This window comes from Lepidochelys kempii, chromosome 14 (assembly GCF_965140265.1).
Source record: "Lepidochelys kempii isolate rLepKem1 chromosome 14, rLepKem1.hap2, whole genome shotgun sequence".
In the NCBI taxonomy this organism is placed as follows: domain Eukaryota; kingdom Metazoa; phylum Chordata; order Testudines; family Cheloniidae; genus Lepidochelys; species Lepidochelys kempii.
Window position 1 is genome coordinate 14134817 of NC_133269.1, and position 25478 is coordinate 14160294.

Genomic DNA, 25478 nt, shown 5'->3' on the forward strand with positions numbered 1-25478 from the left:
TCTTCAGAGATGTCTGGCAGATGGATCTCTTCTGGGCCACTAGATGTTGTGGAGCCATTCAGATTTTTGCCTGGTTATAACCACTTTTGGGGGAAGGAGGCAATGGAGAAGGCTGGAAGTGTCACGAGGTACTTATGTAGCACCATCGCTGTAGTGTCTGAGCACCTCCCAAGTATTGAAAAGAGAAATAATTTTAACCTCTTGCTTCCTGGCAGATGGAGAAATAGCGTGACTAGGCAGTAGAGTACCTTGTTGTTTGTGTGTAAAGAGCTTGCTGAGGGAAAGCCAAGTCAGGGGAATTTAGTTTTTCAGTTCATTCTGAAAGGGGTGGTGAGCCCTGTGGCTCTCCTGAGAGGGGGAGAGCTGTGGCCTAGGTCAGTTCTGTTGCCTGCGTGATGAGCCTTCCCCATTGTTCATCAGTAGTTCCACAGTTCTGGTGGAAGGTAGCTATTGCAGGAGGTCATGGCCATGGAGGGGGTGACGTGCTCACTCCCAGGGAGCAAGGGCTGATTTCATGGAAGGCTTTAGAGATGAGGCTAAAGATCTGGAGCTGGACTCTGGCCCTGGTGATGTGTTTGTGGTGACCTGTATGCTGAGCAGATGGGCCGCTGCTCTGTGTCCTAGGAGTTTCTCAGGGTGTGGTTTCTATACGTGAGTTAGTCATCAAATCTGGCTGTTCCACGGGTGGCTCTCTCTAGCCAGGTCTGCTTGATGGGATGGGAGGCAAGCGCCTGGCTAGATGGGATGAAGTGGGAGTCTTGCTCTCCTGGCTATTTGGGCATCCTCAGATAGCAATGAGGCCACGCTGTGGGCTGAATTATCCCGTGCATCTGCCTGTAGATTGGACGTTGTTAGAGACGAGCTGAGAATGTCTTGACAGCTAGACGTAGAGCCAGAGAATCCATCTGCCCTGTCAGGCATTGAGCCAGAGGCGCTTGTTGTTTTAGATACTAAAACCTCATTCTCCCGGGAAACTAAATCTGTTTTCTGGTGAAGTCGCACCTGATTGACTCGGGGGCCCCACGAGGAGGGAAATGGGCTCCAGCGCTCACGCAGGAATCGCGGCAAGCTTGTGATGCCAGCTGCTCTGTGCTCGCTGCCAGTGCAGGTGCAGAAGCTGCTGTGTGCCTCTCTGTGAAGGGAAGGTTTCTGAGTAATGCCTCTTAGTGTCACGGTGCAGCCTTGGGGTTTCAGCCCTTCGGAGGTATCCCAGTGTGAGGGCCAGAGCGGAAGGCAGGCTCTGCTTCTCTCAATGCCAGATGCTTAAATCCGAGAAGGGCCAAGAACTGATCCAAGAGGGTCTGAGTTGCTGGGGTGGTGAGAAGTGGCCCTGCAGACACGGCTCCCTTGTTATCTGGTTTGATGGTGGAGGAAAGGCGCAGGGCAATGAGCCGTTTAAGGTGGGAATCAGTAGAAATGGCACCTGAGAGTTGCTGATGTGCCTCTCTGGGGGAGAGGCTGTCCAGGGAGATGAGTCCACAACTTGTATCTGTGTGTAGTCCGACACAGCACAGTCTGTTCCCCTTTAAGGCTCATTCTGATACCCTGCAACACCTCCGAGTCCCAGAAAGAAATCCGATAAAGAGGGATTGTGCTTATATGAAAGGGGGGTGGGGTCTGTGAACAGGGAGGGTCTGTCTTCTAAGCACAGGCATTGGAAGGGGCTCCTGGAGCTTTGATGTAGTCTCTGGCTTGACCTTGCTGTATACTTGCCTTTCTTGCCATTTGAACAGCAGCGTAGAGCTGGGGCCTGAGTACGTTTGGGCAGCACTGTGGCACTGTCCACGCCTGCTGGGAGTGCTTCAATCCCTCTCTAAAGAAATCCCCATGCTCTGTAATCGGTTTGGCTTCAGTAGGCTGCATTTCAAGGCCGGGTGGGCGGGTCGGTTCCTCCACCCTCCTGTGGCAATTATTTCTAAAGCAACGCTGAGTCCTGCAACTGAAGGTAAACAGCTGGGTAATGAAACGTCAGCACTCTCCGCCATCTGGGGGACAGGCCAAGGACGGGAGGGTGCCCTCCCTGGGAGGAGAAAGGGAGTTGATATAATACACCCTGCACTTCGTATCGTCAAAGCCCTTTATGAAGACTAATACAAATTAGTACTCTACTCCACTGTGACGCAGCTAACTCCTGGGTCCGTTTTACAGACTAGGGATATGTTTAGACTGCAAGGGAAGCCCAGGTGTAGTAGAACTCAAGTTAGCAGACCCTGGGTTTTTTAACCTAGGACTTGATCGTCTACATACATTTGTAACACCAGGTTAGGCATTGTTGAATGCTGAGCCCTAGCCTGGGGCTCCAGCATCTGCACTGTATGGCCCCGAGTCCAACCACCCGTATCCCAGACTTCCTAGCACCCTCCTAAAATGTGGCTGCTTTAGCCCCTAGTTTGTGGTGCAGTGTGGGAAAACTTGACTGTCCGGGGGACAAAAAAAGTCAGCCTGTGGGATTATGGAATGCTTTTGGTGGACTCCCAGAGCACGAGTCAGTGGGGCTGTGTCTACATTGCAAAGAATTAGGGCTTGAACCCTGGGTCCCGCTTTGACTCCAGCTCAGACCCTCCAACCCTGTGGGGTCCTATAACCTTGGGTCCAAGTCCTGAGTTAGGGTAATATGTGTGTAGACGGAAGAGGGATTAGGCTTGAGCCCGAGTTTGAACCCTGGGCTTACATTGCAGTGTAGACGTACTGTAGGAGATGGAGACACACAGGCTGACTTTCCAGTGCTATGTACCTAGTTGATGGCAGGCAGGGCTAAGACTGGAATGCAAAGCTGTTGGCTCCCTTTCCTGTGAGACCACATTGCTTCCGGATGGATGCTGAATCAGGCCTGGGCTGAGGCTCTGATCTTGGGCTGGTGGCAGGAGGCAGGGTAAGTGACTACTAACCACTGCTTTCATGTGTGTTCCTTCCCGGCAGAAAGAGCTGCGGCCTCGTCTCTGTCCGATGAAGAAGGGCCCTAACGGCTATGGATTCAACCTCCACAGTGACAAAACCAAGCCGGGGCAGTACATCCGGGCTGTGGATCCAGACTCGCCGGCTGAATTGTCAGGGCTACGTCCCCAAGACCGCATCATTGAGGTACGTTCAGGAGGCGTGGGCAGTGCAGCGAGGGAAGGAGGAGAGAATGAGTGGTGAAGCATGGGGGAACAGCTGACGAGGTCGCAGAGGGCAGTGTGTGGTAGGGGCCTCCATAGGATGCCAGGGGGATGGAGATCGGCAACATCATGAAGATGCTGCATTCCACATCTTGCACCCACGAGCACAGTCATCTGAACTGGGCCCAGACTGCTCCTCTGGGGTTAGTAACGTGGGTAGTTTGTTCCTTTCCCGTGTAAACTAAGGAAAACTCGAGTCTTGCAGTCCATTCACTTGGCGCCTGTTTTTATTCATCAAAAAATGAGTAGTTAGAATCCACCTCTGCAGTGTGGCTTTGTCTATGACTTGAGTCCCGATGCTGGCCCAGTCATCCTATAGTCACAACCAAAGTCTCTGGACGGACACACCCACCCACCTCTCCTCCCATGGTGCTGTCTGGGGCCAGGACATTACAGGAATCCCTTCACTGCTGGCAGTAGGAGGATGAATCTGCAGTGGATCCTGTCTGTGACTGACAGCTCTGCTTTCTAGGGCATGGTATGCTGAGCATGTTCAGGCCTGATATGTATGCCGGGAGATGGCAGAGGCGCTTTCCTGGCCGTGTAGGAGCCCGTGTGGCAGCTGTCCCCCAGCCTGTGTGTACACAATGCCTCACGCTCTTGCCACAGGTCTGTTGCCCAACCTGTGTGCATACGCTGCCCTGCGCTCCTGGCAGCTTTGCTGTGTAGTCCTGTGCTAATCACTTAAAGAAAATCTGATTTTAATGAGGTTTTGCTGGCTGCTCTGCTAATCCCCGAAAGGCTAGCTCTGGGGACCTGCAGGGGCTCGAGGGTGGCAGAGCTCTGGCTGCCATCACAACCAATTACAAGCCTTTCTTCAGGCTACCCCGCCTTCCTCCGTCCAGATGTGCCATTGGGAATGCCCTCCACAGAGCTTGCCAAAGACTTCCTGGCCCAGGTCTCTAAGTCACTTCACTTGTCTTCAGGCCATTCCCGGGTGCAAGTCTCCGCAGCACTGTTCTGACTCAGCCTGCTGGAATGGGACAGTCACCACCAAGTCACTCCAGCCTTCCCACCTCCCACTGCCAGCCGCTCGCTCAGAGCATAGGTTAAATGTTCATGGTGGGACATGCTGCCCTTGAGTCGGCTGTGAGGCTGTCTCAGTTCGTTCTGTTAAAAAGCCATTGTCTCCAGCTGGTCAAATCCTTTCTTATCCTAGCAACCCAAGTGCCTCGTGCTCCCTGTGCAGGGAGGGGCTGTGAGACGGTGAGTTATGGGTTAGCCTTCCTCCCCACAGTCAAATGTGCACAGCTGTAGAGTAGTGGGGTGCGGGGGGGGAGAAGTGTGGATTTCATGGGAAGCAGCATACAGGCTGAGCCACTAGTCTGAAGTTCCTGAATACGGCCTAAGGCTAATAGGAAGGGACTAAATGAACAGGTTTTTGGGGTATGCTAGTGACCACTACCTCTTGGTCCAGAGACTCCTCTTTCCTTCCTTGGGTTTCCATCTCAGTCTAAAAGCACTGTAGTGTCTCCCTAATCTTCTATGATTCATGACTGGGGCCTGGTCTACACTAGAAACTTTTGCTGGTATAACGGGGTTGGTTAGAGGTGTGATTTATGTATGTGACATTTCCATACCAGCAAAAGCCCTAGTGTGGATGCAGCTATCCTGGTATCAAGTGCTTTTGCTGGGATAGGTTATTTTGCTCACCAAACTGGCACAAAGCACCCTCTGGCTGCTATCAGCTATGCCTACACCAGGAGGGTTTGATGGGGTAATGGTGGCAAACCTTTTCTAGTGTGGACATAGCCTCGGTTGCCTTTCTGCTGCAGGCATTTCTCCCTGTCCATAAGTTATAATACAGAGGAATGGGATTTGTGAAAAGCCTTTGTACTCGGAGAGCCTGGCCGCTCGCTTCTGCCGTCAGCTGCAGATCTGCTCAGCTGCAGCCACAGCACAGCTGTGTAGGAAGGAGCACAGGTCAGTTGAGTTAATGTAGTCAATGTCCTATTCAGAAATGAGGCATGCAGCTCAGAGCTGGTAATGCTGAGGAGCGGTCCAGTGAGTGGTTAGGTCAGGCGGAGAGAGAGACTTGTGCAAAACAGGAAACCTTGTAAATGGGACTAACTTGCAAGACTACAGAGCCCCAAGAGTGTCCAAACCCCAGATCTGACCTCTGTGGCATGGCTAGCTCTTCTTCCAGACCCACTCTTCCTGGGCAGGCTTTGCCAAAGGGCTCGCTGGAACCCATTCCTCCTCCATCGTGGCTACTTGTAAATTGGGCTGAATGCTCAGGGCTTCCCCACTTCCCATAGAGCCAGAATATTTTTGTGGTGACTTGTCTGAGGGCAGCCTGGATCCCAAGCTTGGCAGTCAGATAAGAGAACTGGTCACAGGGTCTTTCTGAAGTGCAGGATTTGGGTGGAACAGGCCAATGGAAGCTGAGAGAGGAATGTCACAATGTAGATCAAGCATCCGTTCCTCTTGTAACATGGTGACTGTTGCCTGTCCAGGCTACGGGTCTGGCTGTTCTGAGCTGCCAGACAACAAGAGTCTGACATAGGCAAGAGTGAATGTGTCTCTTGCTTGGTGGCGGGGGACACCTCACGATGTACAAACCTGCCGTAGCCTGCCTGTTCCCGTACCAGCTGGGCAGCAACTGAATGGGATAATAGTCAGCATGTGATTGGTATCGGCATATGTCTGACCTTCAGCCAGCCTTGTAACAGTACAAATCTTCTTCTTTCGTGGTCTTTCCTCTAACTCTGCCCATTGCCCTTCTGGCAGGTGAACGGACAGTGCATGGAAGGGAAGCAGCACTCTGATGTGGTGACAGCCATCAAAGCCGGGGGAGATGAGACCAAGCTGCTGGTGGTGGATAGCTTAACAGATGAGTTCTTCAAGAAGTGCAAAGTTGTTCCCTCGGAGGAGCACTTGACAGGTGACCGGGTAGCAGCTGCGGTGCTGGGGAGGGGTGGGTTTTACCTAGACAAGGCCGCGAGGTTCTCTGCAAACGGATGGCTTAAGGGGGGAGATGAAGGCTGGGAACAGAAGGTTTCCTGCTTAGGAGGGGTTTCATTTCCTGTCCAAAACGAGAGAGGATAGAGGATAGAGATCTGTCCTGGTGAGAAGTGACCTCTGTAGCATCTCCACGCAGCCCTTGGTGCTGACTGCTCCTCCTAATCCACAGCACGTAATTGGTTTCCAAGGTGTGCTCTGGTTCACCAGCTCCTCTTGCTTGCCAGTTCCATGGGAAGCTGGGAAGAAAAGTCGCCAAGACTTAACCCTGAAGGAACATGACATAGCTTGCACCGGTGTCACGCAGCCAAATCAAAGACTTTCTGCCTGCAAAGCTGGAAGCTACCTTGCAAGCCAAAGGCCTTTCTGGTTTCCTTGGCATCTTACATGCCAGCAGGGAACAATCTGGCACTGTTGGCCTGGTTCCCTTGCACTCGGTCACCCCACGCCCTGACTGTGCAGGCGTCTGTCTGGGGTTATGGGAATTTTATAGCTGAAACGGTTAAACTTTGACAGGGTTTATGAGAGGAGGGGCCTGATATTTTTTTCTCCCTCCCCCCGGATCAGAGTGCAGGCCATGTCAAGAGCAGGACTGGCCTCTCTAGCTCATGGTCCGTGCCCTCCCATTATCCCGGAGACAAGTGGAACAGACTCCTCTCTGAAGATTTACGTTGGACTTGGTGCTCCAGTAACTGTATCAAAAAAGTAATTCTACCGCTGGGGAGGCTTAAGGGCCCAGCTGTCCCTACCACAAGCCACCTCTTCTAGAACATATGAGGGTCTTGGCTTGAACCCCTTGGCTGCATGAGAGCTAGGGAGTCTGCAAGAAGGGCCTCAGCATCTGGCAAAACTAATAGTCACCAAACAAAATAGCAGCCCAGTGTTAAGTGGCCCCTGGTGACTGGCCTAAAGAGCTTTCTATTGGGCCTAAAGAATCCTTGTTCCAATAGTTGGATTTCCTCTAGCAGCTCGGACCCCTAGGATGCTAAACGAGTGGAAGCTGGCCAGACTGAGAGGCAGGAGGGTTAACACTGCAGCACTTCCAATGGCCGGAGTAGGCCCAGGTTAGGCAATTCTGTTCCCCCCTCGGTCTGGCAGCGGAGAGCTGGGTTTTGCTGGGTGCTAGCTGCTTGGTTAGGGGCAGGAAACTCTTGCTGAGGGTCTGAGCTCATGTTCTGGAGAACTAGATTCTTTTGGGGGTGTGGGGAGGGACTGCAGCAGAAAATCCAGCACTTCGCCACCAGACTCTGAAGATCTGGGTCCAGTGTGGCTCAAAAACCCCTAAGCAAACAAGCGATTCTGGGGGGGGTTGTTCAGCTTGAAATATGCCCCCCGATATATTTACTCTCCAAATCCAAACCCGGCCTCTGAGGCAGGATAAATCTTGCTTAGTAGCAGAGAAGAACCGCATGGCCAGTGGCGCTAGGGGGTCCACAACAGTGGAATCCGGTGCTTGGCTCTGAGGGAAAAGGTCAGTTTGCCGAGCAGACGTTGACATGAGTTTAATGAGCCAGCTGGAAATCTCAGGAGCTAGACACAGGTGTCTGCCATTTATACCTCTGAGCCTCTGCTGGCATGTGGGGGTCTCACTTCAAGCCCTTGCTCTGCTGGAGGGGAGGAAGTGAATGGCACCTTCTAGGTCACACTTGCTGTGACTCTTTTTATGTGCTTCCTCGGGGTGGGGGGGGAGGGAGAGCAGGAAGCTCTCTGGAATCTCTTAATTAATCCTGTTAACCACCTCCTTCCCCACCAAAATAGCCTGGCCCTCCGGGTGGGTGCATACCGAGATGTTCTAAGTAGCCCCTCAGAATAGCATCGCCTGGGTTCAGCTTGGGTTCCGTGCCTTGCCTGGGGAGCCTTGAGATTCTTGATGGGGCTGATGTGAGGGAGGTTAGGGGAGTGGTGCTTTCTGTGGTATCGGATCTCTTTAAAGCTGGGGGGTGGGCTGGGCTAGGCTAGGTTGGCTTGAAGAAACTCCCCTCCTCCACTCTCTCTGCCTCCATCCTGGTGTCTGGCTGCAGGGGGTTATGTCCTATCTTCTCTTGCTCTAGGAGTTTCCCATGAGCTTTCCTGCCACTGAGTTCTTCATGCAATGACACTTTGACGGGGCCTGCTGTCCAGTGGCTTGAGCAGGGGCCAGGGCTACTGGGTTCTGTTCCTGGGTCTGCCACTATCTTGTTGCATGGCCTTGGGAAAGTCACTTTACCTCGGCACTGTAGCTTATCCACCAGCGAAGTGGGTCTCGTAAGTGTGTTACAAAGTGCTGAGATGGAAGATGCCTACGGGGCACACATCTGGGTCTACATCAGCAGCCACCTCCTTGGGTTCGTTGCACTGGTCGCTTGTCCCCAGTAACATAGACTCGAGACCTATCCCTGCAGTGGAGGCTCTGGCCATATGGGACTGCGAGGATGTGGTTTCCCTGTTGTCAGTGTGTCTGCAGCCTGTAGCTGAGCATTGGGCTCAGCCATTGTTTAGCGTGTGTTTGAGAAGATCGGTTTTAACCCCCTGCGCCTGCACTGGACTAGGCAGAAACAAGTCCTTGTCTTCACTGCACAAAAGGTGTTTGGGAGGGGAGGTCACAACAAGATCATTGACATGTGGTGACTATCCTGCTGCAAAATCCTAGTGGGGACAAGGCACCGGAGTCCTTGCCACGAGGTCGTGAGGTGAGGTCAACGCTCTGCCCCCTGCCAATAGTTCACCTCCCCTCACTGCATCGCAGTGAGAACTGCAGAGCCTCGTCTCCACTAGGGTTTCCCGGCATCCATTATCCTGCGGTAAAAACACTCCTGTTTTTGGCAGGGAAGACGCAGCAGGTCCAGGGTGCAGTGGCAGATAGAGGGGCTGGATCTTCTCCATGGTAAACAGCAGCTTTGTCCATGGCTGGAGGAGTGGGGGGAGGGGGAGCCAGCAGTCCCGTGGATGTTGGCTCTTTGGTTGCCTAGCAATCTAGCTTTGGGGGCTTTCTCACTGCTTTTCTCCCTGGGAAACTGAACTTCCCATAGTAAAGGGGAGAGGAGACACCGCAGGAGGCATGAGCCAGCCTATTTACTCCAGGCAGAAAGAGCTGAGTGCACAGGGAGGAATGAAAGGTCTGCCCTCCGCCCACGGGGGGTTCTACTTTAAGCAGTGGCTGGTGCTTTAAGATTCTGGGGTGTCTTCAGAGGTGCTTTTTTGTCTTGCATCCTCCTGGTCTGTGGCAGTTCTGTTGAACCATTTCCAGCTTCACTTGAGAGGGGTGAATTTGCTCCCACCTGGTAGTGGCAAGTGTCGCTCAGTTTGAGAGCTGGGAACCTTCAGCTGGCATTAGTGGTGAATATGAGCTGGTTTTCCTCCATGCACCCTGCCCCCCCCCCCCAGGGCTAACCTCCAATCACAACAGGAGTTGCTCTCTCAAGCCAGCAGTAAGGAAGTGAACGGCCATTGGATCTTTCTGGGTAACTGGGAGTGGCACGCTGGGCAGCTGCTGATCTGGCAGCTGCAGTGGCATTCCCTTTTGGATGCCCCTCCACCCCAAAGGGGTAATTTTATGGGGAGTTATGTGGGTCTGACGACTCTGCCTGTACAAAGGCAGTCTCCGTGCCAGCCAAACGAAAGCATTGTCTACAGGATGGGACAGCCTGCCTTCCCCCTAGCTCTGAGCCTTTGCGGTGCAGTGCCTAGGCAGAGCTGGGAGGCCACTGGATAAGCAGCCCCATGTCTACAATGATGCCAGGATCCCAGTGCATGGATGTAAGGCCAAGCAAAGGCAGTGGCTGCTGGTTAAGAGAGGATTTTGCAGGCTCTTTGTAACTACATGTCTGTGTCTTCTCCCCCAGGTCCCTTGCCAGAGCCAGTTGCCAACGGCGAAGTAGAGAAGGTAAAGATCTTGCCAAGTCTCAGCTTTTATAGATGGCATCTAAATGCCACGTTTGCTGCCTGCTGCAGTGACAGCACAGGATACGTGCTCCCCTCCACCCCGTCGCTCTGCCCCACCCCGAAGCTGAGTGGCTCCTGGAGCCTGTCACATTCCCAGCTTGCGTTCCAGGGCAGTGCTGACCTTTGCAAAAGAAGGGAGAACTGACTCCTTCAGTGTCGGCCACCGAACACATTAAGACGGGCCCATCTCTGCCTAGCTCCACCCCTTCCCGGGGAAGAGAATGGCCCTTTCTTTAGGAAGGGGCTGGACTCCAAAGGCCTCGTTACTTCCAGTCTGGTTTGGAAAAACAAAACCTCATTAACCGTGGTGCAGAAAGGAAGGCATCCACTCGTTAGGGCCTGCCGGGAAATCTTAATATACATCAGGGAAAGGAGGGAGACGAGACGAGACAGGCTGCTGTTTCAGACTAGGGCAAAATGTCATGGGTGAGGAGTAGGCAAATCTTGCCACTGGGATTGCTCCATCGGGCTTCCTGGTGGTGCCAGTGGGTGGAGACAGCCTGGATATTGGAGAGGGGCCAGGGATCAAGGACGGATTCCTCCACCTGGATCCTTATCCGAGTCTAGATGAGCTGTTTCATGTAGATGTAGAAGCTGGGGCAGAAAGAGACAGAACATAGGAATCCCACGGCTGTTATGATGGGAACATCGGCACTGGTGCAGAGTTGTCTGGGAAGTAGCGGGACCGTAGCTTTTCTCCCTCCCCGCACACCTCCCATGGCTGCATCTCTGGCTTGACAACCTTACTGGGCTTTCTTCTGGTGCACTCCCTGCCCTAAAGAACCTCCAAGTGTTCTCTGCACCTACACTCACCTGGACCTTGTTTGCCTGGGGCCTGGCCTACACACCGCGTTTGGACCTGTTTGTTTGTTAGGGCTGGGACTTTCCTACCGACGTGGTTACAGCGGCACGACTCTTAGTATGGACACAGTTAGACTAGGATAAAAGTGCAGAATGGGCAGGAACAAGCTAGAACTATGAAATCACAGTAGAAGTGTGTCCACACTGGGGCGCTATGCCCCTTGAACTATGCAGCTTTCAAGAAGGGTGTGTAGGAGTAGCTCTCCAGTGCAGAGAATGGATCTCGTACCCTTGGGGCACGAAGCAACAATGCTTAACCCTAGCCCTGGAGCTGCGATGTGACCAGTCCTTCTGGATGGCGGGAGAAGGGAAAGGGTCTCCACGTGCCCTTTCTCCCCCCCGGCCTATACCATGCTAAGGCCAGAGGTAGAGGCAGCTCAGCTGCTGTGTTCAATCCTGTCCAGCTCCCAACAGGAAGCACTGAAGCCTGTCCAGAAGATGCTTATTAATCTGCAGCCTGTGCTCGGAAGAAGGATTTTCCAGACCCCCCCCACTTACTGGTCCTGCTGAGGGAGGAGCTAATTGGAATCAACGGCACTCCGCTCTGCAGGGAGTCACACAGACCTTCTGGACATAAGAGATGTTTGCATCTCCCTCCCCAGGAAAGCGCTTGGTTCCCTGCAATCCATGGTGGGGCCCTGAGCCTTCCTGGAGAGGATCTCGCTTTTAGTGAGATTCCAGTCCAGGCGAGCGATGTTAAGGGGAGTTCTGGCGTTTGGGCTAATCCTGCCTTGGTGTTTCAATCTGCCTTACCTTCTGGCTCCTGCTAAATGGTGCTGAGGAGCTGTCAGCCCCTCTGATCCCCTGAGGAATGGAAAGCTGAGGGGGGTGGAGTACAAGTTCTGGAAGTAGGGCTCCTCCGCCATAGAAATCTCTAGGGCTCTGACGTATCATTCAGGGCAAGTGCCTCAATCTCTTAGAGAAGCAGGAGAGCTGGCGGAATCTGCAGATGATATTTGGGGCTCCGCATTAAAAATTACCAACTAATCTGCCTCTACGCTGCCCAACACACCCAACCTTGGGTGCCCCCGGCTCCTGCAGATCCACCCAGGGCCCTGCCTGTGTAAAGCACCCCCAGCACAGCGTACCTCTGAATCTACTGGCCATTGACTGGTTCACAGAAGTTGTTCTCTTCCTGAATAAGGTAGATCACTAGATGTTTTTCGTGCACAGGCTGTTTCAAGAGGGTAGTATTTGGAACTGGCCCTGCCATCCGCTGGCAGGCATTACGAAACCTTCCTCTCAATGTGACTTCAGTGTGAGTTTCTCTCTCCTATAGAGGATCCACTGCACAGAGGAGAGAGGTGGTAGGAATGGCTGGGGAAAAGGTGGGAGTGTGCCAACTGCATGGCCTGCCCCTCTGGCTGGCAGGGGGGACAGCTCAGGGTCTCACTTGGTTTTGTTTCTTTCAGGAGGACAGCAGAGAGCAGCGTCCAGAGTCTGTGTCTGAAAGTCCATTGAGCCCCGGGCCAATGGCTGTGTCCCCCTCTTTTAAAGAGATCCACAATGAGGTATGGCAGGGTGCCTGCTCGGCAGGGCTTTGGGTTGCACTTGGGGGGCGGCTGCTTGATTTGAAGCAGAAGCGAGGAGCGGGCTAGGATTTACCTCCTTGGCTGGCGGGGTGGGATGAAGTTGGGGAGCCACTTCCTGGCGCATGGGAAGAGACCTTTGCCTCGGAGACTCATCACTTCTCCTTGATGGAACAGCAGGAACCCTCTTATGTAGCAATGGGCTCATTCCCTTCTCTGACCAGGCCTGGCAAAGCATCACCTGTGCCAGAGAACACAAAAAGCAGTCTCTTTTTAGGCTCTGAAATAAAAATGGCCTGATTTCCAAAGGGGCGGAGTGTGGGCCACTCCCCTTGAAAACAGGAGAGCGGCACGTATGCAGCACCTCTCTGGATCAGGCGGCTCCTCCTTAGACACCGGGGGCTATTCAGAAGGTAACTGTAGGCAATCCGGTGTGCCAATGGTGGCTTAATGAAATAGCCTGGCAAGGGGAGAAGACCCAGGATTGTGAGGGATAGAGGCAGACCATCTGCTCGAGTGTGTGAGATCACGGTGGGATGCTCGAATACTCACTGTGCCTGTCGGTCACCTTTGCAGTCTGACTCTCAAGAGAAGGAGGAGAAGCAGAACTCCACGCCTGATCCACTCCTGGACCTAAACGTTCCCCTGTCTGTGGCCAAGGAACGCGCGCACCAGAAGCGCACCAGCAAGAGGGCGCCGCAGATGGACTGGAGCAAGAAAAATGAACTGTTCAGCAATCTCTGAAAGCCCCCCGGCAGAAGAGAGGAGAGGTAGCAAACTCTCCAGCGTCTGCCCCAAATCTCCACCAGCATCTCGCTTTCTCCCCAGTCTCCAGTTTCGCTAGGGAGCGGAGTCCTTTCCCCTACACTTGGATTGCACAGTTTGGTTTTGTCTACTGTAATCTAAAGGAAAAAAAGCACAATGGCTCCTTTTGCAAGTTTCCAGACCAGTGTTAACATTCAGAGGACGACAAGATGTTTGTGTGTCTCAATAGCTTAGGGTTCATGTGTGGTAAGGGGTTGGACTATTCCACGGGCCCAAATCAAACCCCTATGTGTTTGCAGTGGGCATTGTGGAGCACCTTTCATTCTCACTGGCTTTTTACTGAAAGCTTAAATCCATGTAAATGCAGGGAAGACATTCAGCAGTGACATGGGATTTTGAGTGCCTGACTTGAGACCCCTTAAAGGGGCCTGATTAGATGGTCAGTTCTTAAAGCAGCTTGGATATATTTTCAGGTGTCTCCAGCTGAGCACCCAAAATCACTGGACATATCTGAATATCTCAGCCTTAGGCTTCAGTGTATTTTAATCTCCAGTTTGGCCAAGAACCAAACAACATTCCTTCCAAGAGTTACTATTTGTTTAGGGTTTTTTGTTATTTTTTTACCTCTGACCTGGGGCTTCCATCCACAGTGATCCACCCCGCATCAAATCCCCTGGTCTGAAGGTACCGTTGAATCAGTTTAACCGAGCACTTGTGTGAATGCTGTGAAACCCGTGTCTTGAACACGCCTCACAGAACCATTTGTCCCAAGCCCACTGGAAGTGAACTTTCAAAGGATCTAGCTCCCTAGAGTAGCTGAGAAGGGCTTCCCTTGCCATGTTATACCCATGGGATTTGTTCCTGCAGAGGAGGGGTGTTTGGAGCAAAGCACAATGACCGATAACTGCAAGCGGGAATCTCCTTCGATGTCTGGTTACTCCTGGAAACCAAACCGATCAGGGTTTTGAATACTGAAATGTGTAACATAAAGGGTTTTAAATAGACTCTGTCTGTTTTCTGAAATGAGATGTTTCCAATCACGCTGATTTTTAAGGGGGGGAGGATTTATTCTTTGGCAGTTTTTCCCTGTGGATGTTTTGTTTTCCGTGTTTGCAGTTGAGGTATTATTGTACTGTCAAGCTCAAGAGAAATGCTCTTTACCGGGGGAAAAAAAAAACCCTCCTGACTTTGTGTGTTCATTGGATGGCTAAATCCTTCTAAAGCTGGCCGCCTGGGGGCTCTGAGCAATCTCCTGATTATGCACCTCGGCTGCACTATGGAGAGAGACCTGATCATGTAACTGCCCATGGCTCCTTGCTGGGAACATGTTTCAGCATCTCCACCTAGCTGCCTTTGTCCTGGAACAATCCTCTCAACTGCCCTGACATGCTGCCCCACTGCGCTAGTGCATTGTGGGGGGAAAAGTCTGGGCAGCACCCCTGTGCTGGCTCAGCTTGTGGTGCAATGCATTTTGGGATAGCCTCCTGCCCGGAGGTGGGACTGGCTTACCCGGTTTGGCAGGCACAGGTGAGCAGGCCTCCTCTCTCGACAGAAGGGGCAGTGTTAAAACTCTGCCACAGCCCGGCCCCTGAATGTGTACCCACCCATGTTCAGTGGGAGCAGCGGTCAGCCGTGTACGAGCTCATAACACTATAGTGTAGATGGGACCCTGGGGCAGGGGGAATTGCACTTCAGGAAATGTCTGCTAGTGGGGTTTGTGTGGCTAAAGTACTGCCCTGTGCAGTAGTCCTGCTTGGGGTAGGGGTAAAGGCCAGCAGCCCTACCCTGCCCCTTATTTTCAGAGTAAGAATAATTGCCTCGGGTGTGGCTCTCTTTAAACACCTCCCTCCATTGGTGCATGGGAAATTCCAAGCCTGCTGAAACTGGTGGTTTAAAGGTTTCCGGTGCATTTGGATGGTGGCGCTTTGCAATGTAGTGATGCATTCTGGGCCAACTGGCCTGCTTCTGGAGCCTAGCGAGGAGCGGGGAGGGAGAAGAGAGGGATCATCTGTGGGTTAATGTCTCTGGATTATTAAAATGCTCTAATCCCTGCTGCTCGGGTCGGTGGGAGGAGGTGCCCGTAAGACTGCCGTGTGTACCAGCTGTAATCTGCTAGGGCTGTTGCTGGAAAGGATTCCCAGGGTAGGGTCACAGCAAGCCTGAGGGACTGTCTTATCTCAGTGTTTACTGACCTGATTAGAGGGCAGCAGCCTGTAAACTCTCTGGGAAAATAAACCAGCTGCTCTGCAGTCCATCACCATTTCACAAGACCATGCACATTCCAAAACAATCCCAAGTGGCCCAGGCTGGTAAACATGGGGGTTGCTTCATCCGAGCCCCTCTCAAGTGGCAGAAGGGAAGGGGTTAAGAGATGAACACGGGACTGCTCCGGGGCTGGTGTGGGGTGAGCTTGGAGCAGGCTGTCACTGATTTCCCTCCCCTCTGGTAAGGAGGGGGTGGGGGAGTGTTTGGGTGAATTCCAGGACTTGACCTAGCAAATCACTAAGGTGTGTGCTCCTGACCTACACCAGAGCATTCAGGTAAGCAAGGAGCTGGCCGTGGAGAAGAGGAGCCTGAGATGGGACTGGGAAAGGATCAAGAGAGGAGGAAGCATGGAAGGAAGGTCTAATCCATACATCAGACGCACCCATGGCGATGTAACAGCGTTTGGTGTGCAGGTGCAGACCAGAGGCTGGGAAGAAGGGCAGGGGAAAACAAATGCATGAGGGCCTCCTTAAGGAGCAGCAGTTGCTGGAGGGGATCATGCTGTAGGCAGGTAGGGTATGCAGATTTCTAAGGGTGGGGGTGACTTGTTTCCACTCCCAGATGTGTATGAGATGGGCCTGTCTTGGGCTTGTTGATGAGCAATGGCACTTAGATTCTAAAGGAGGAGAACTACAGTAAGCAAGAGGAAGGCGATAGCTGCAGAACAGTGATGCCTAATAGCGAAGGCAATAGTGGGTAAACTTAAAGGACTGACGCACTAGCAAGTGCTCTGTCCCTTCTTGTGTGGCTTGGTCTCATAGCCTCCTCCTGCTACCAGTGAATGGAGTTGCTTCTTTAGCTCCTGGCAAGAGGCATGTCCTTTGGCTGAAGATTCTGGGTTCCATCCCTGGTGGAGGCGATTTGTTTGGAAGCCAAGTCAATGCCTCCTGCTGGGAGAATAAGGTTGAAATAAAGGGGAGAGCTGGACAGATGAGTAGAGCTATGATCAGCGGGCTCCAGCCCTGCCCCGGATTCTAGCCGGACAAGGGTTTGGCCTGTGTCATAACACCCTCTCTACTAAACCAGAGAGCTGCCTCTGTAGAAGATGATCTGTTACAGAAACTTTACTCTGACTCTGGTGCCTGTCTCCGTGGCATAATGACTTTACTAGGAAAGCTGAACTAGCGCCGTGTTACAAACCAGCTCCCTGGTGGCAATAACCTGGAGTCTGTACTCTGTGAACAGTGAGACGTCCCTGAGAGGAGGAAATAGGCCTTGGAGGGGGAGATGTCCAGTGCAGTGCTTGCAGAGCCTGGCTGCGGGCACAGATTGTTCCGTGGCTGCCACCTTGTGGCTTGAGCTTAGCAGTGAAATCAGCACTATTTATATGTGTGTACAATGCTGGGTAGCTTAAGTGGGTTAAACAGATAAGTCCTTAGCCTGCAGAATGTACAGCTGAAGGACGTGGGTGAGTACAATGCGAAACAAACCCAGACGGCTGTCTGGTCACAACTGCAATATCTCACGTGGCAGGACTAGTTTTCTAAAGCACTAGAAACTTTCCAGGGCTCAACTACAGTAGAGCCTCAGAGCTATGGTTAACCACATCCCTCATTTGGAACTGGAAGTTCGCCTTCCTCTGTAGCATGGGGCATGGGTCACTTGCTGGAGGATTCTCTGCTCCTTGAGGTCTTCAAACTACAATTTGAAGACTTCAATAGCACAGATATAGGTGTGAGGTCTTTTTTAGGAGTGGTGGGTGAAGTTCTGTGGCCTGCATTGTGCAGGAGGTCAGACTAGATGATCATAATGGTCCCTTCTGACCTAAATATCTATGAATCTATGAATCAATCAGGTAGCAGCAGAGACCAAAACAAAAAAAGCAAGCAAATGCAATACAGTACTGTGTTATATACTATTAAAAATAAAGGGAAAGTTTTTTTTTAAAAAGTGATGTTTCTGTGTTAGTTTCATTTAAATTAAGATGGTTAATCTTTTTATTTTTTAATTTCATTTAAATTCAGATTTTTTTTTCTTCTGCATCGTAAAGTTTCAAGCTGTATTAACTCAATGGTCAGTTGTAAACGTTTGTTCAGAGTTACGGACAACCTCCGTTCCCAAGGTGCTGGCGACTCTGAGGTCCTACTGTACAATGAGGATTGCTCTCCCTCAGCTCTTGCATTCATGCTTGGTGGTGGAACCCTACAAAGCAGGATTCCCTCCATCCCCTTTTGCTGAGTTCTAATGTGTCTGTCGGCTGTAAGCGGACCTCACGCCCAGCTGTTCAAGGAATTGGGGGTGTTCTCTAAATGGGCTGCTGCTCCTACCCACGTTGAGAACTCCACCTTTTCACTGTGCTTCAGACACAAAATGGTGGACTTTCACTTGATACACCTGGGGTGAAAAATACCCAAGTGCCAAAAAGTCTGTTGCTTGATTAAGAACCTATTTCCCCTGCCCCCCCCAACAGAAAAAATGACATGTCCAGTAGTGCTTCAGCTGAGAACTTAATGGAGAATTTCCTGACTCATGTTTTGTTTTTCACTCCAATCTTCATTCTGCCCACTGGGCCATGTGGGTGTGAAGACATCTGTCTTGTCCCTTGTCTTTCCGACCCATTGGTGAAATTGTGTAGAGAGCCCCTATCTTCCCCTCCCTCACACACCAGCTATATGGGCCACCAGTAGCTAAATTCCATGTGATTTGAGTAAATATGTTGTTGTCCAGTGGACCGCAGCTAATGAAATCACCTATTGTGGTGCAGGTGTGTTGGAGGGTGCAGTGTTAAAGATGGCGTTGGAACGTAACCGTGGAAAAATGTCTTGACTCTCAGCTGCCCGTTAGATTGTCCCCTGGTGGATGGTTGGTAAATTTGCAATGTCCTGGGCTGGGGGAGGTCGGCTGCAGATGGTTTGATAAGTGGGAGGGCCAGAGCCCTTGTTAGGGGAGGAGTCTGTCATCCAACAGTAGTTGGAGCTTTCAGAGGACTCAGGAGGAAGGTGGGTGAGTATCTCTGCTTCATGCTTTTGGCCCAGAGCTGCAGATTTAGCTAGTCTTCCAAAAGCATTGGTGCATACTTTTAAAATGCACATGTTACATTTAAGTGGGTGGGTGAACAAAGCTTATTAAGGTGAAGGAAACCCGACAGTCGGAGAGGAAGCCAAAGCAGGGTGGTGTTTCTAGCCAGAGCTTTACAAACCCTTAACTGACAGTGGCAGTGTCCTAGAATACCCGGGTTGGAAGGGACCTCAGGAGGTCATCTAGTCCAACCTCCTGCTCAGAGCAGGACCAATCCCCAACTAAATCATCCCAGCCAAGGCTTTGTCAAGCCTGACCTTAAAAACTTCTAAGGAAGGAGATTCCACCACCTCCCTAGGTAACACATTCCAGTGTTTCCCACCCTTCTAGTGAAAAAGTTTTTCCTAATATCCAACCTAAATGTCCCAAAAGCAAAAACAGACCAACAAAGGTGCAATTAGAGCTAGTTTACAACCCTGGGCAAAAATCCTTTCCTGCCTTAAAATGACTGGCCCTTTTCTGAGGAGCTACCTCTGGGGCATTGAGCAGGGCTGAGGGGGGCTAGGATAGAGAGAGGGCTATATACGATCATGACTGAGGTGGAGAAAGTGAATAAGTGTTATTTACCCCTTCATGTAACACATGAACCAGGGGTCACCCAGTGAAATCAATAGGTAGCAGTTTTAAACTAAAAGGAAGCATTTCTTCATCCAGCACACGGTCAACCTGTGGAACTCATTGCCAGGGATCTTGTGTATAAGGGGTGGGGGCAGAGACACTTGAATGTCCATGTTCATTAACATTTGATGGAAAAACAGGGCAAAAATTCCATGGACATACCATGCCATTCTTCACCCTACTCTGACTTGAGGCTTCTCTACAGCTTTAGCCTAGCTGAGTGCCAGGGAAATGAAATACTCCTGGTGTGGTAATGGCAGCAGGGGGTTATTTCAATAACCTTCCAGAGAGCAGCTGGGGAAGAGGAGCAAGTGTGTGATGCAAGCAAACAGCCAAAGTAATCTGCAAGGCAGAATACATGCCTCCCTTTGAGCCATTTGGGGAATCCAGACAAATAATGGAAACGCTTTAGAAATCAGGAACACCCTGCAACCATGTCATTGATCAGAAGTGGGGTGTGCTTGTAATAATAGCAGGGCTCGACAGGTCTTCATTCTGTCCATAAATTCTAATGAATTGAACTGAGAAGCAGGCTCAGACATCCACACCTTCCTGAGCTAGGCCCTGCAGTCCACAGCTGTCTGCCCTTTCCTCCTCTGCAATACCCCTGCCCTCACACCCACAGATCCAGGGCTGTAATTTTAGGCTGCCTCATGGAGGGTTCTGCTGGCATTTGAACCCAGGACCTCAGGCAAGAGCCATGCCACAGCTGCCGTGCAGCCCAGCTCCATGGATCCAGCGGCCCAGCTCCAGGGATGATGGATTTCCTCCTGAGTCTGGATCTTTTATCTGTCCCCAGAGGCTGCTTGCAAGCAGCACTCCCAAAGATCCCAGGGGTGAAGACCACTGCTGTGACAATGGACAAGAACAAGGGCCTGCTGGTTAAATGAGTGTTGTTCTCTGTTAAGGTGCCACCAGGTCGGAAATAGAGGCATGGATGACTGGGGGCATCCACAAATAAACAGCAGCCCTGGGAGAAAAGCCTATTTTGTTGTGTAGAAGCTTTGCAGGGGGTCAGGTCACGGCTGCATAGGGCAATACCCTCCCCCCTGGAAAATGACTGAGCTAGTGACCAGTGGAAGCGGATTCTGTGGAGGGCAGGTAGCTGTTGCTCAAGACCTCGGATTTCACAGATCATATTTCCATACACGGAGCAAATCTCTCCATTCAGATCTGCTCTCCAAACCTGCCGACTTCGGCACTCTTCTGCTCACTAGGCATTTGGGGAATTATTTATTTACTCGCTACAGCTGAAGGCTTAGAGGGAAGATTTCTCTCGTCACTATTGCTGGTGAGGTAGCAGGAAGGAGCTGGTGGACAAAGCACATGTGAGTTTCTCAGGGGCCCCTGCTCTGTGCATGGGGTGGGGGGGAATAGAGAGAGAAATCAGCCAGCGGTTGTGTTTAGAGAACTCTTGGCCCCAGACACTGCACTGAATTGCTGCTGAGCTCCAGGGTGGAAACAAAGGGCACAATAGCAACACCACCTTGAGGAATCCCAAACTGTTCCCAGGGCCAGCTGCAAATGCCAGAGCCACCAGATCAGCTCCCTTGACCCACCTCAACCAGGAGGCACCAGGATGGGTTTTTTTAACTCTTTTGAGGCCGCCTTTCCAGTGTATGGCAATTTCCCCGGTAGGCACGCAATGCTCTCTGGATGGAGATCATGCTAGTGGGGTAGCGTAGACGACAGGAGCAAGGAAGGTGGGGGGAAGGTGCTACTGGGTCGAGAGAATCTTGAGGCGGTTGACGAGGGTCCTGGGTGTCTTAGGTGGAGGAAGCACAGGAGAAGATGGAGGGTTTCAGGCAGGTGCCATAGGACTGAGGATATGGTGAACGGGGTTAGGGATATGCAACAGAACCTCCCTAGTTCATATGCGTGACTGGGCAAATCCCTGGGGAATTGATACGTTTTGCAAATTTAGTGAGTAAGCAAACAAACACGATAGCAAATCATCTGTGTTGACGCACTCTCTTTGTTTTGACAACCGCTGTTCCGTTTTGTTTCTTCCTGCTGGGTCTGCCGAGCTCACTCGCTGACATACTGCAAGGTTTTCTTGCAAGAAGGAGCAAGGTGTCAGTAACAGGAGGCAGGAGCCATTGCCTGCCTCTGCTGTTACAAAAAATCTCTGCAGTGGTGAAGTGGGGTGAGAGGGCTGGGGGCGGGGGCAGGGGCAGCTTATGGATCAGAGAAGTAAGTGAGATTTATGTAGGAAGTGCCAGTGGCTAGGCAGCAAGTGCTCACTGCCTGAGGCATTTCATGCTGCTCATAATTGTCTCCGCACCGCCTGTTTGCTGTGTCTTGCTTTATTATTGAATGATTAACTCCCTATGAAAGGGATTTTTTGTGAGCGTACATCACCCGGCATCAAGGGCCTGGATCGCTCAGCACTACCATGATACTAGGTGCCACCATGGTCTGTAATGAACTAGTCACAGTAGTGCTGCCCGCCTACAAATTCATATATATATTTGTCTCAACTCCGATTCCCCCTTCTTTGTTATTTCTAACACCTCAGGTTACCAAGGCTGAGAGGAACATGCATTTCCTGTCGCCCCCCTTTTTTCCTTTTTCTCTAGAGTCTGAAAAATCAAACTAGTCAGGATCACTTCTGTTTTTTAGCCAGTTTCTCTCCTGAGCTCTGGGCTGCAATGTAAATGCAGCAGAAGGGGGTTGGTTTGTTTTCCTGGTGCTGTCACTTTAATGCCAGCGCTGTACAGTTGGACCTGTTTGCAAGGGGAGAATCAACAGCTTTTCTTTAACAACTGGCCTCTCAGGGCTGGTCATGGAGGCCAAAGCGCTCTGCCCTTCCTGGGCAAAGCAGGTGCGTCAGTCTGCCTGTGGGGGTGCCTGCAGTTCCACTGCTCTCCTCTGTGGGGCGCTGTTGCTATGCAGCCTCGGCACTGGGTCCAAAGCTGAGGGGGCCCCAGCAGTAAAACCAGCAATGATGGGGCCGAAGGCAGCACCTCCAAAGCAATGGGGTGCTGGACGGTGCAGGACAGATTCAGGGACAGGCAATGACAGGGGTTTAGCCTACAACAAGGAAGGGGCAAGGACCCAGGCCTCAGACGGGGCAGGAGTGGAGGGGCTTGGAGGTGGGAAGAGGATGTCCACAGCAGCCGGAGCCAGGTGCAGCAGCGGGAGCGAAGAGAGCCCAGCGCTGGAAGAAGCCACTCCGTGCCTAGCCAGCTGTGTCTGCACTTCCCTGGCAGTGAACTGTTCTCGCTCGGGGCTGGCAGAGGTTCCTCCGGGAGAGCCCTGCTCCTGGAGAGTGACCATTCTGTGAGTACCTCACGGCTGCCTGGAAAGGGTGCTGCTTTTGGAGGGGCTGTGTCTCCAGCCTGTGTCCTTGGGAGGGGAGGAACCGCCCACGCAGGGAGAGGGCTGCAGTGTGTTTACAGGTGCTCTGCAGTGCTGGCCCCCCGAGGCAGGGGAGCGCCTGTCCTGGGGGAGGCTGCTTTGATGGAATGTTAATGAAATCCCAGGGTGCTGCCCAGCTGATCCTGGGGGCCTGCCAAGGAATGTGCACTCCTCCTCTGGCTCCCTTCGGCCTTTGAACTCTGGGGAAAGGGCCTGCAGGATCTCAGGGAGACACAGTGCTTTAAGAAAAGGAGGACTTGTGGCACCTTAGAGACTAACCAATTTATTTGAGCATAAGCTGTCGTGATGCATCCGATGAAGTGAGCTGTAGCTCACGAAAGCTTTTGCTCAAATAAATTGGTTAGTCTCTAAGGTGCCACAAGTCCTCCTTTTCTTTTTGTGAATACAGACTAACACGGCTGTTACTCTGAAAGCAGTGCTTTAGACACCTCTCCTGACGCTCCCCCACCCCCACCCCCACCCCAGGCAGATGCTGCATTCTCAGACCCCTCTCAGAGGCAGTCAGGGAATTACTGCATTGCACAAAGAATCCCAGGTGCCTGCACCAGGATGTCAGCCCTTGACCTAAGGATGCCCTCCCAGGCACTGGGGCCTAGTGGTTAGAACATGGGACTGGGACTCGGGAAACCTGGTTTGTAGGCCCATCCCTTCTACTGATTCAGTGACCTTGAGCAAATCACAACTCCTGTGTGCCTCAGCTCCCATAGCTGTAAAACAGGAATAATAATGCATCACCCACCCTTATAAAGTACGTGGAGATTGCTGGGAGGAACATGCTGTATAAGTACACAGTGTTAATCTTTAGTGATTATTCTTTAATGGCAGCTGTGCTCGTCTGAGCTGCTAGAGTAGGATAAAGTGACGGCAGCGTCCCAAGGACATTGCACCCACATTCATGATACCAGTTTAAAGCGAGCCAGATGACCGGCATCCACACGTGCAGGTTGGCGACCGTGTTGATTTCGATCACAGTTCTCATTGCATGCTCTCTGGAGGGCAAGGGCTCTGCAGTAAGCTGGTTTCGTTAACATTGTTGCAAATGAAACTGCTTTCCGGATCAATTTAGTTTTTCAGCAGACAGGCCCAAGTCAACGTCTCTGAATGGCTCGCTCAGTTCCCCATCCTGAGAGACCTTGCCCTCATTGATGCATATTAGATGACAAACAAACCTCCAAAGGCAGGGTAATTTCAGGGGAAGGATGGTCCTTAATTTAAAGCAGGGAGTATAGCCTAGTCTGAGCCCCAAACTGCTGGACAAGAGATCTGGATTCTATTCTTGACTCAGCCACTGCCTCGCTTCAGGCATGCCACTTAACTGTGCTGTGCCTCAGTTTCTCTGAATGTTATATAGCTCCCCAGGAGGGGTTGTGAGCCTTCCGTAACATGTCCTGATTCACAGGTGCTACAGAAGGCTGGAGCCTTTCTTTATTTCTTACCAGGGTCTGGCACTTCCTGCCTCCAGTGGCTGAAGGGAAGGGAGGGGTTGGTTTAGAAAAGGGCTACCATGGAGAAGGTATGGGCCTCTGGGGGGCCCTGTCAGAAGAGATGGTTCTGTGGCAAGCGTCCCTAAGGAGCTCCAGCCAATGGCCCTCCAGACGCATTGGCACCTCAGGCTGTGTCAACGTGGCTGGATGAAACCCATAAATCAATATTTATCTCCTCGTTCCCATCAATCACCATGGCAATGAGGCCTGATCACCCACAGTTTGCAGGCACAAAGCTGTCTCCTGGGACAACAGAACAGGCTGTTCGTATCCCTACTGGCTGCAGTAGACTGGGGGCTGGTCACTTGGGCAGCCCCGGTTACCATCACCCTGAAGATGGTGGCTGGGCAGGCCTGCAATGCCTTGGCATGGAGATGGTCCTGCCAGAGGGTTCCTCTCCACCCAGTCGAGTAGGCCTTACCTCACCGAATGACCTTCTAATGTGAGCTCCCCTCTTGCCTCAAGGGGTTTCCCATTAAAACTCCCTCCAGTGCAGCCTATAACCAAGGGGGGGGGCATCCAAAACCCTAGATTCAAGCGCCCCCAAAGTGCAGGATGGGGGGATTTGATGTCTGAAGCCAGATTGCAAAGAGCTCCGCCTTATAACGGGCCAGACCAACAGCTCAGATCTTCCCCCCTGGACTAGGGTCTGTTGGAGACCCAGGTCTGAATATTGCGAGTCTGCATGCTCCAGTATAAGCCCAATAACATAGAATCATAGAATATCAGGGTTGGAAGGGACCTCAGGAGGTCATCTAGTCCAACCCCCTGCTCAAAGCAGGACCAATCCCCAATTTTGGCCCAGATCCTGAAATGGCCCCCTCAAGGATTGAACTCACAACCCTGGGTTTAGCAGGCCAATGCTCCAACCACTGAGGCACAGACCCCTGCCTCCTCCCAGTGGAACCTGATTGGTTCCACTGCAGGGACCCCCAGAGAGAGCGACCCTGGAGGGCCCTTTTGCAGCCACTGCAAGTACCTGAGGCCTGATGATTGAAGGGTGAGGAGCTTTAATTTCCCCCCAATGTAACCATGGCTTCTCCCCACCCCCCACATTCTCCTTGTGGATTCTGAGGGAAGAGTCTCCCAGCAGCAGGGGGTGGATGTTTGCTGAAAAGGAATGTTGACTTTATTAAAACATCCAGCTATGCTGCGATAAGCAACCCCCACCCCTTGCTGCCCCTGCCCAACATACCAGCGAGGAACCTGGCAGAGCCTGAGATCTCACGGCAGAAGCACTTAGACAGTGGCTTCTTGGGGAAACATGTATGGAGGATAGTTAAGCACATTCCTGAGGTTCCCTTCATGGGGTGGCTTCTGGATTGGATTAAAACGCAGGCTCAGAGTCCTGGAGAACCCAGAGCAGGCGTCCCAACCCCCTCGTGTCCATGTGGTAGTTGCTGAGAACCCAGGGCAGGTTTTTCAATCCCCAGTCAGAAAATGGAGGCACAGTCAAATTAAACGACCTGCCCAAGGCCTCATGGCAAGTCAGTGGCAGAGCAGTGATCAGGTTCCCC

The 25478-nt window shown here is 52.0% G+C and overlaps 2 protein-coding genes across 8 annotated transcripts in view; both read left to right on the forward strand.

Annotated features, from left to right (window-relative positions):
- Positions 1-14199, forward strand: part of NHERF1 (NHERF family PDZ scaffold protein 1) — a 32917-nt gene extending 18718 nt beyond the window's left edge. The window contains exons 2-6 of the mRNA XM_073312052.1: positions 2920-3081; positions 5889-6042; positions 9941-9981; positions 12314-12412; positions 13007-14199. Of these exons, the coding sequence (XP_073168153.1) occupies positions 2920-3081; positions 5889-6042; positions 9941-9981; positions 12314-12412; positions 13007-13174 (624 nt within the window). The 3' untranslated portion in view covers positions 13175-14199. The remainder of the gene's footprint in view (positions 1-2919; positions 3082-5888; positions 6043-9940; positions 9982-12313; positions 12413-13006) is intronic.
- Positions 14200-21271: 7072 nt separating this feature from the next.
- Positions 21272-25478, forward strand: part of LOC140897608 (polycystin-1-like) — a 61531-nt gene continuing 57324 nt past the window's right edge. For all 7 annotated transcript variants that reach the window (XR_012154760.1, XM_073310426.1, XM_073310428.1 and 4 more), the window contains exon 1: positions 21272-22378. Coding sequence is in view for 6 of the 7 variants with exons in the window: in XM_073310426.1 (XP_073166527.1) it covers positions 21882-22378 (497 nt within the window). In the remaining variant the exon portion in view is untranslated. The remainder of the gene's footprint in view (positions 22379-25478) is intronic.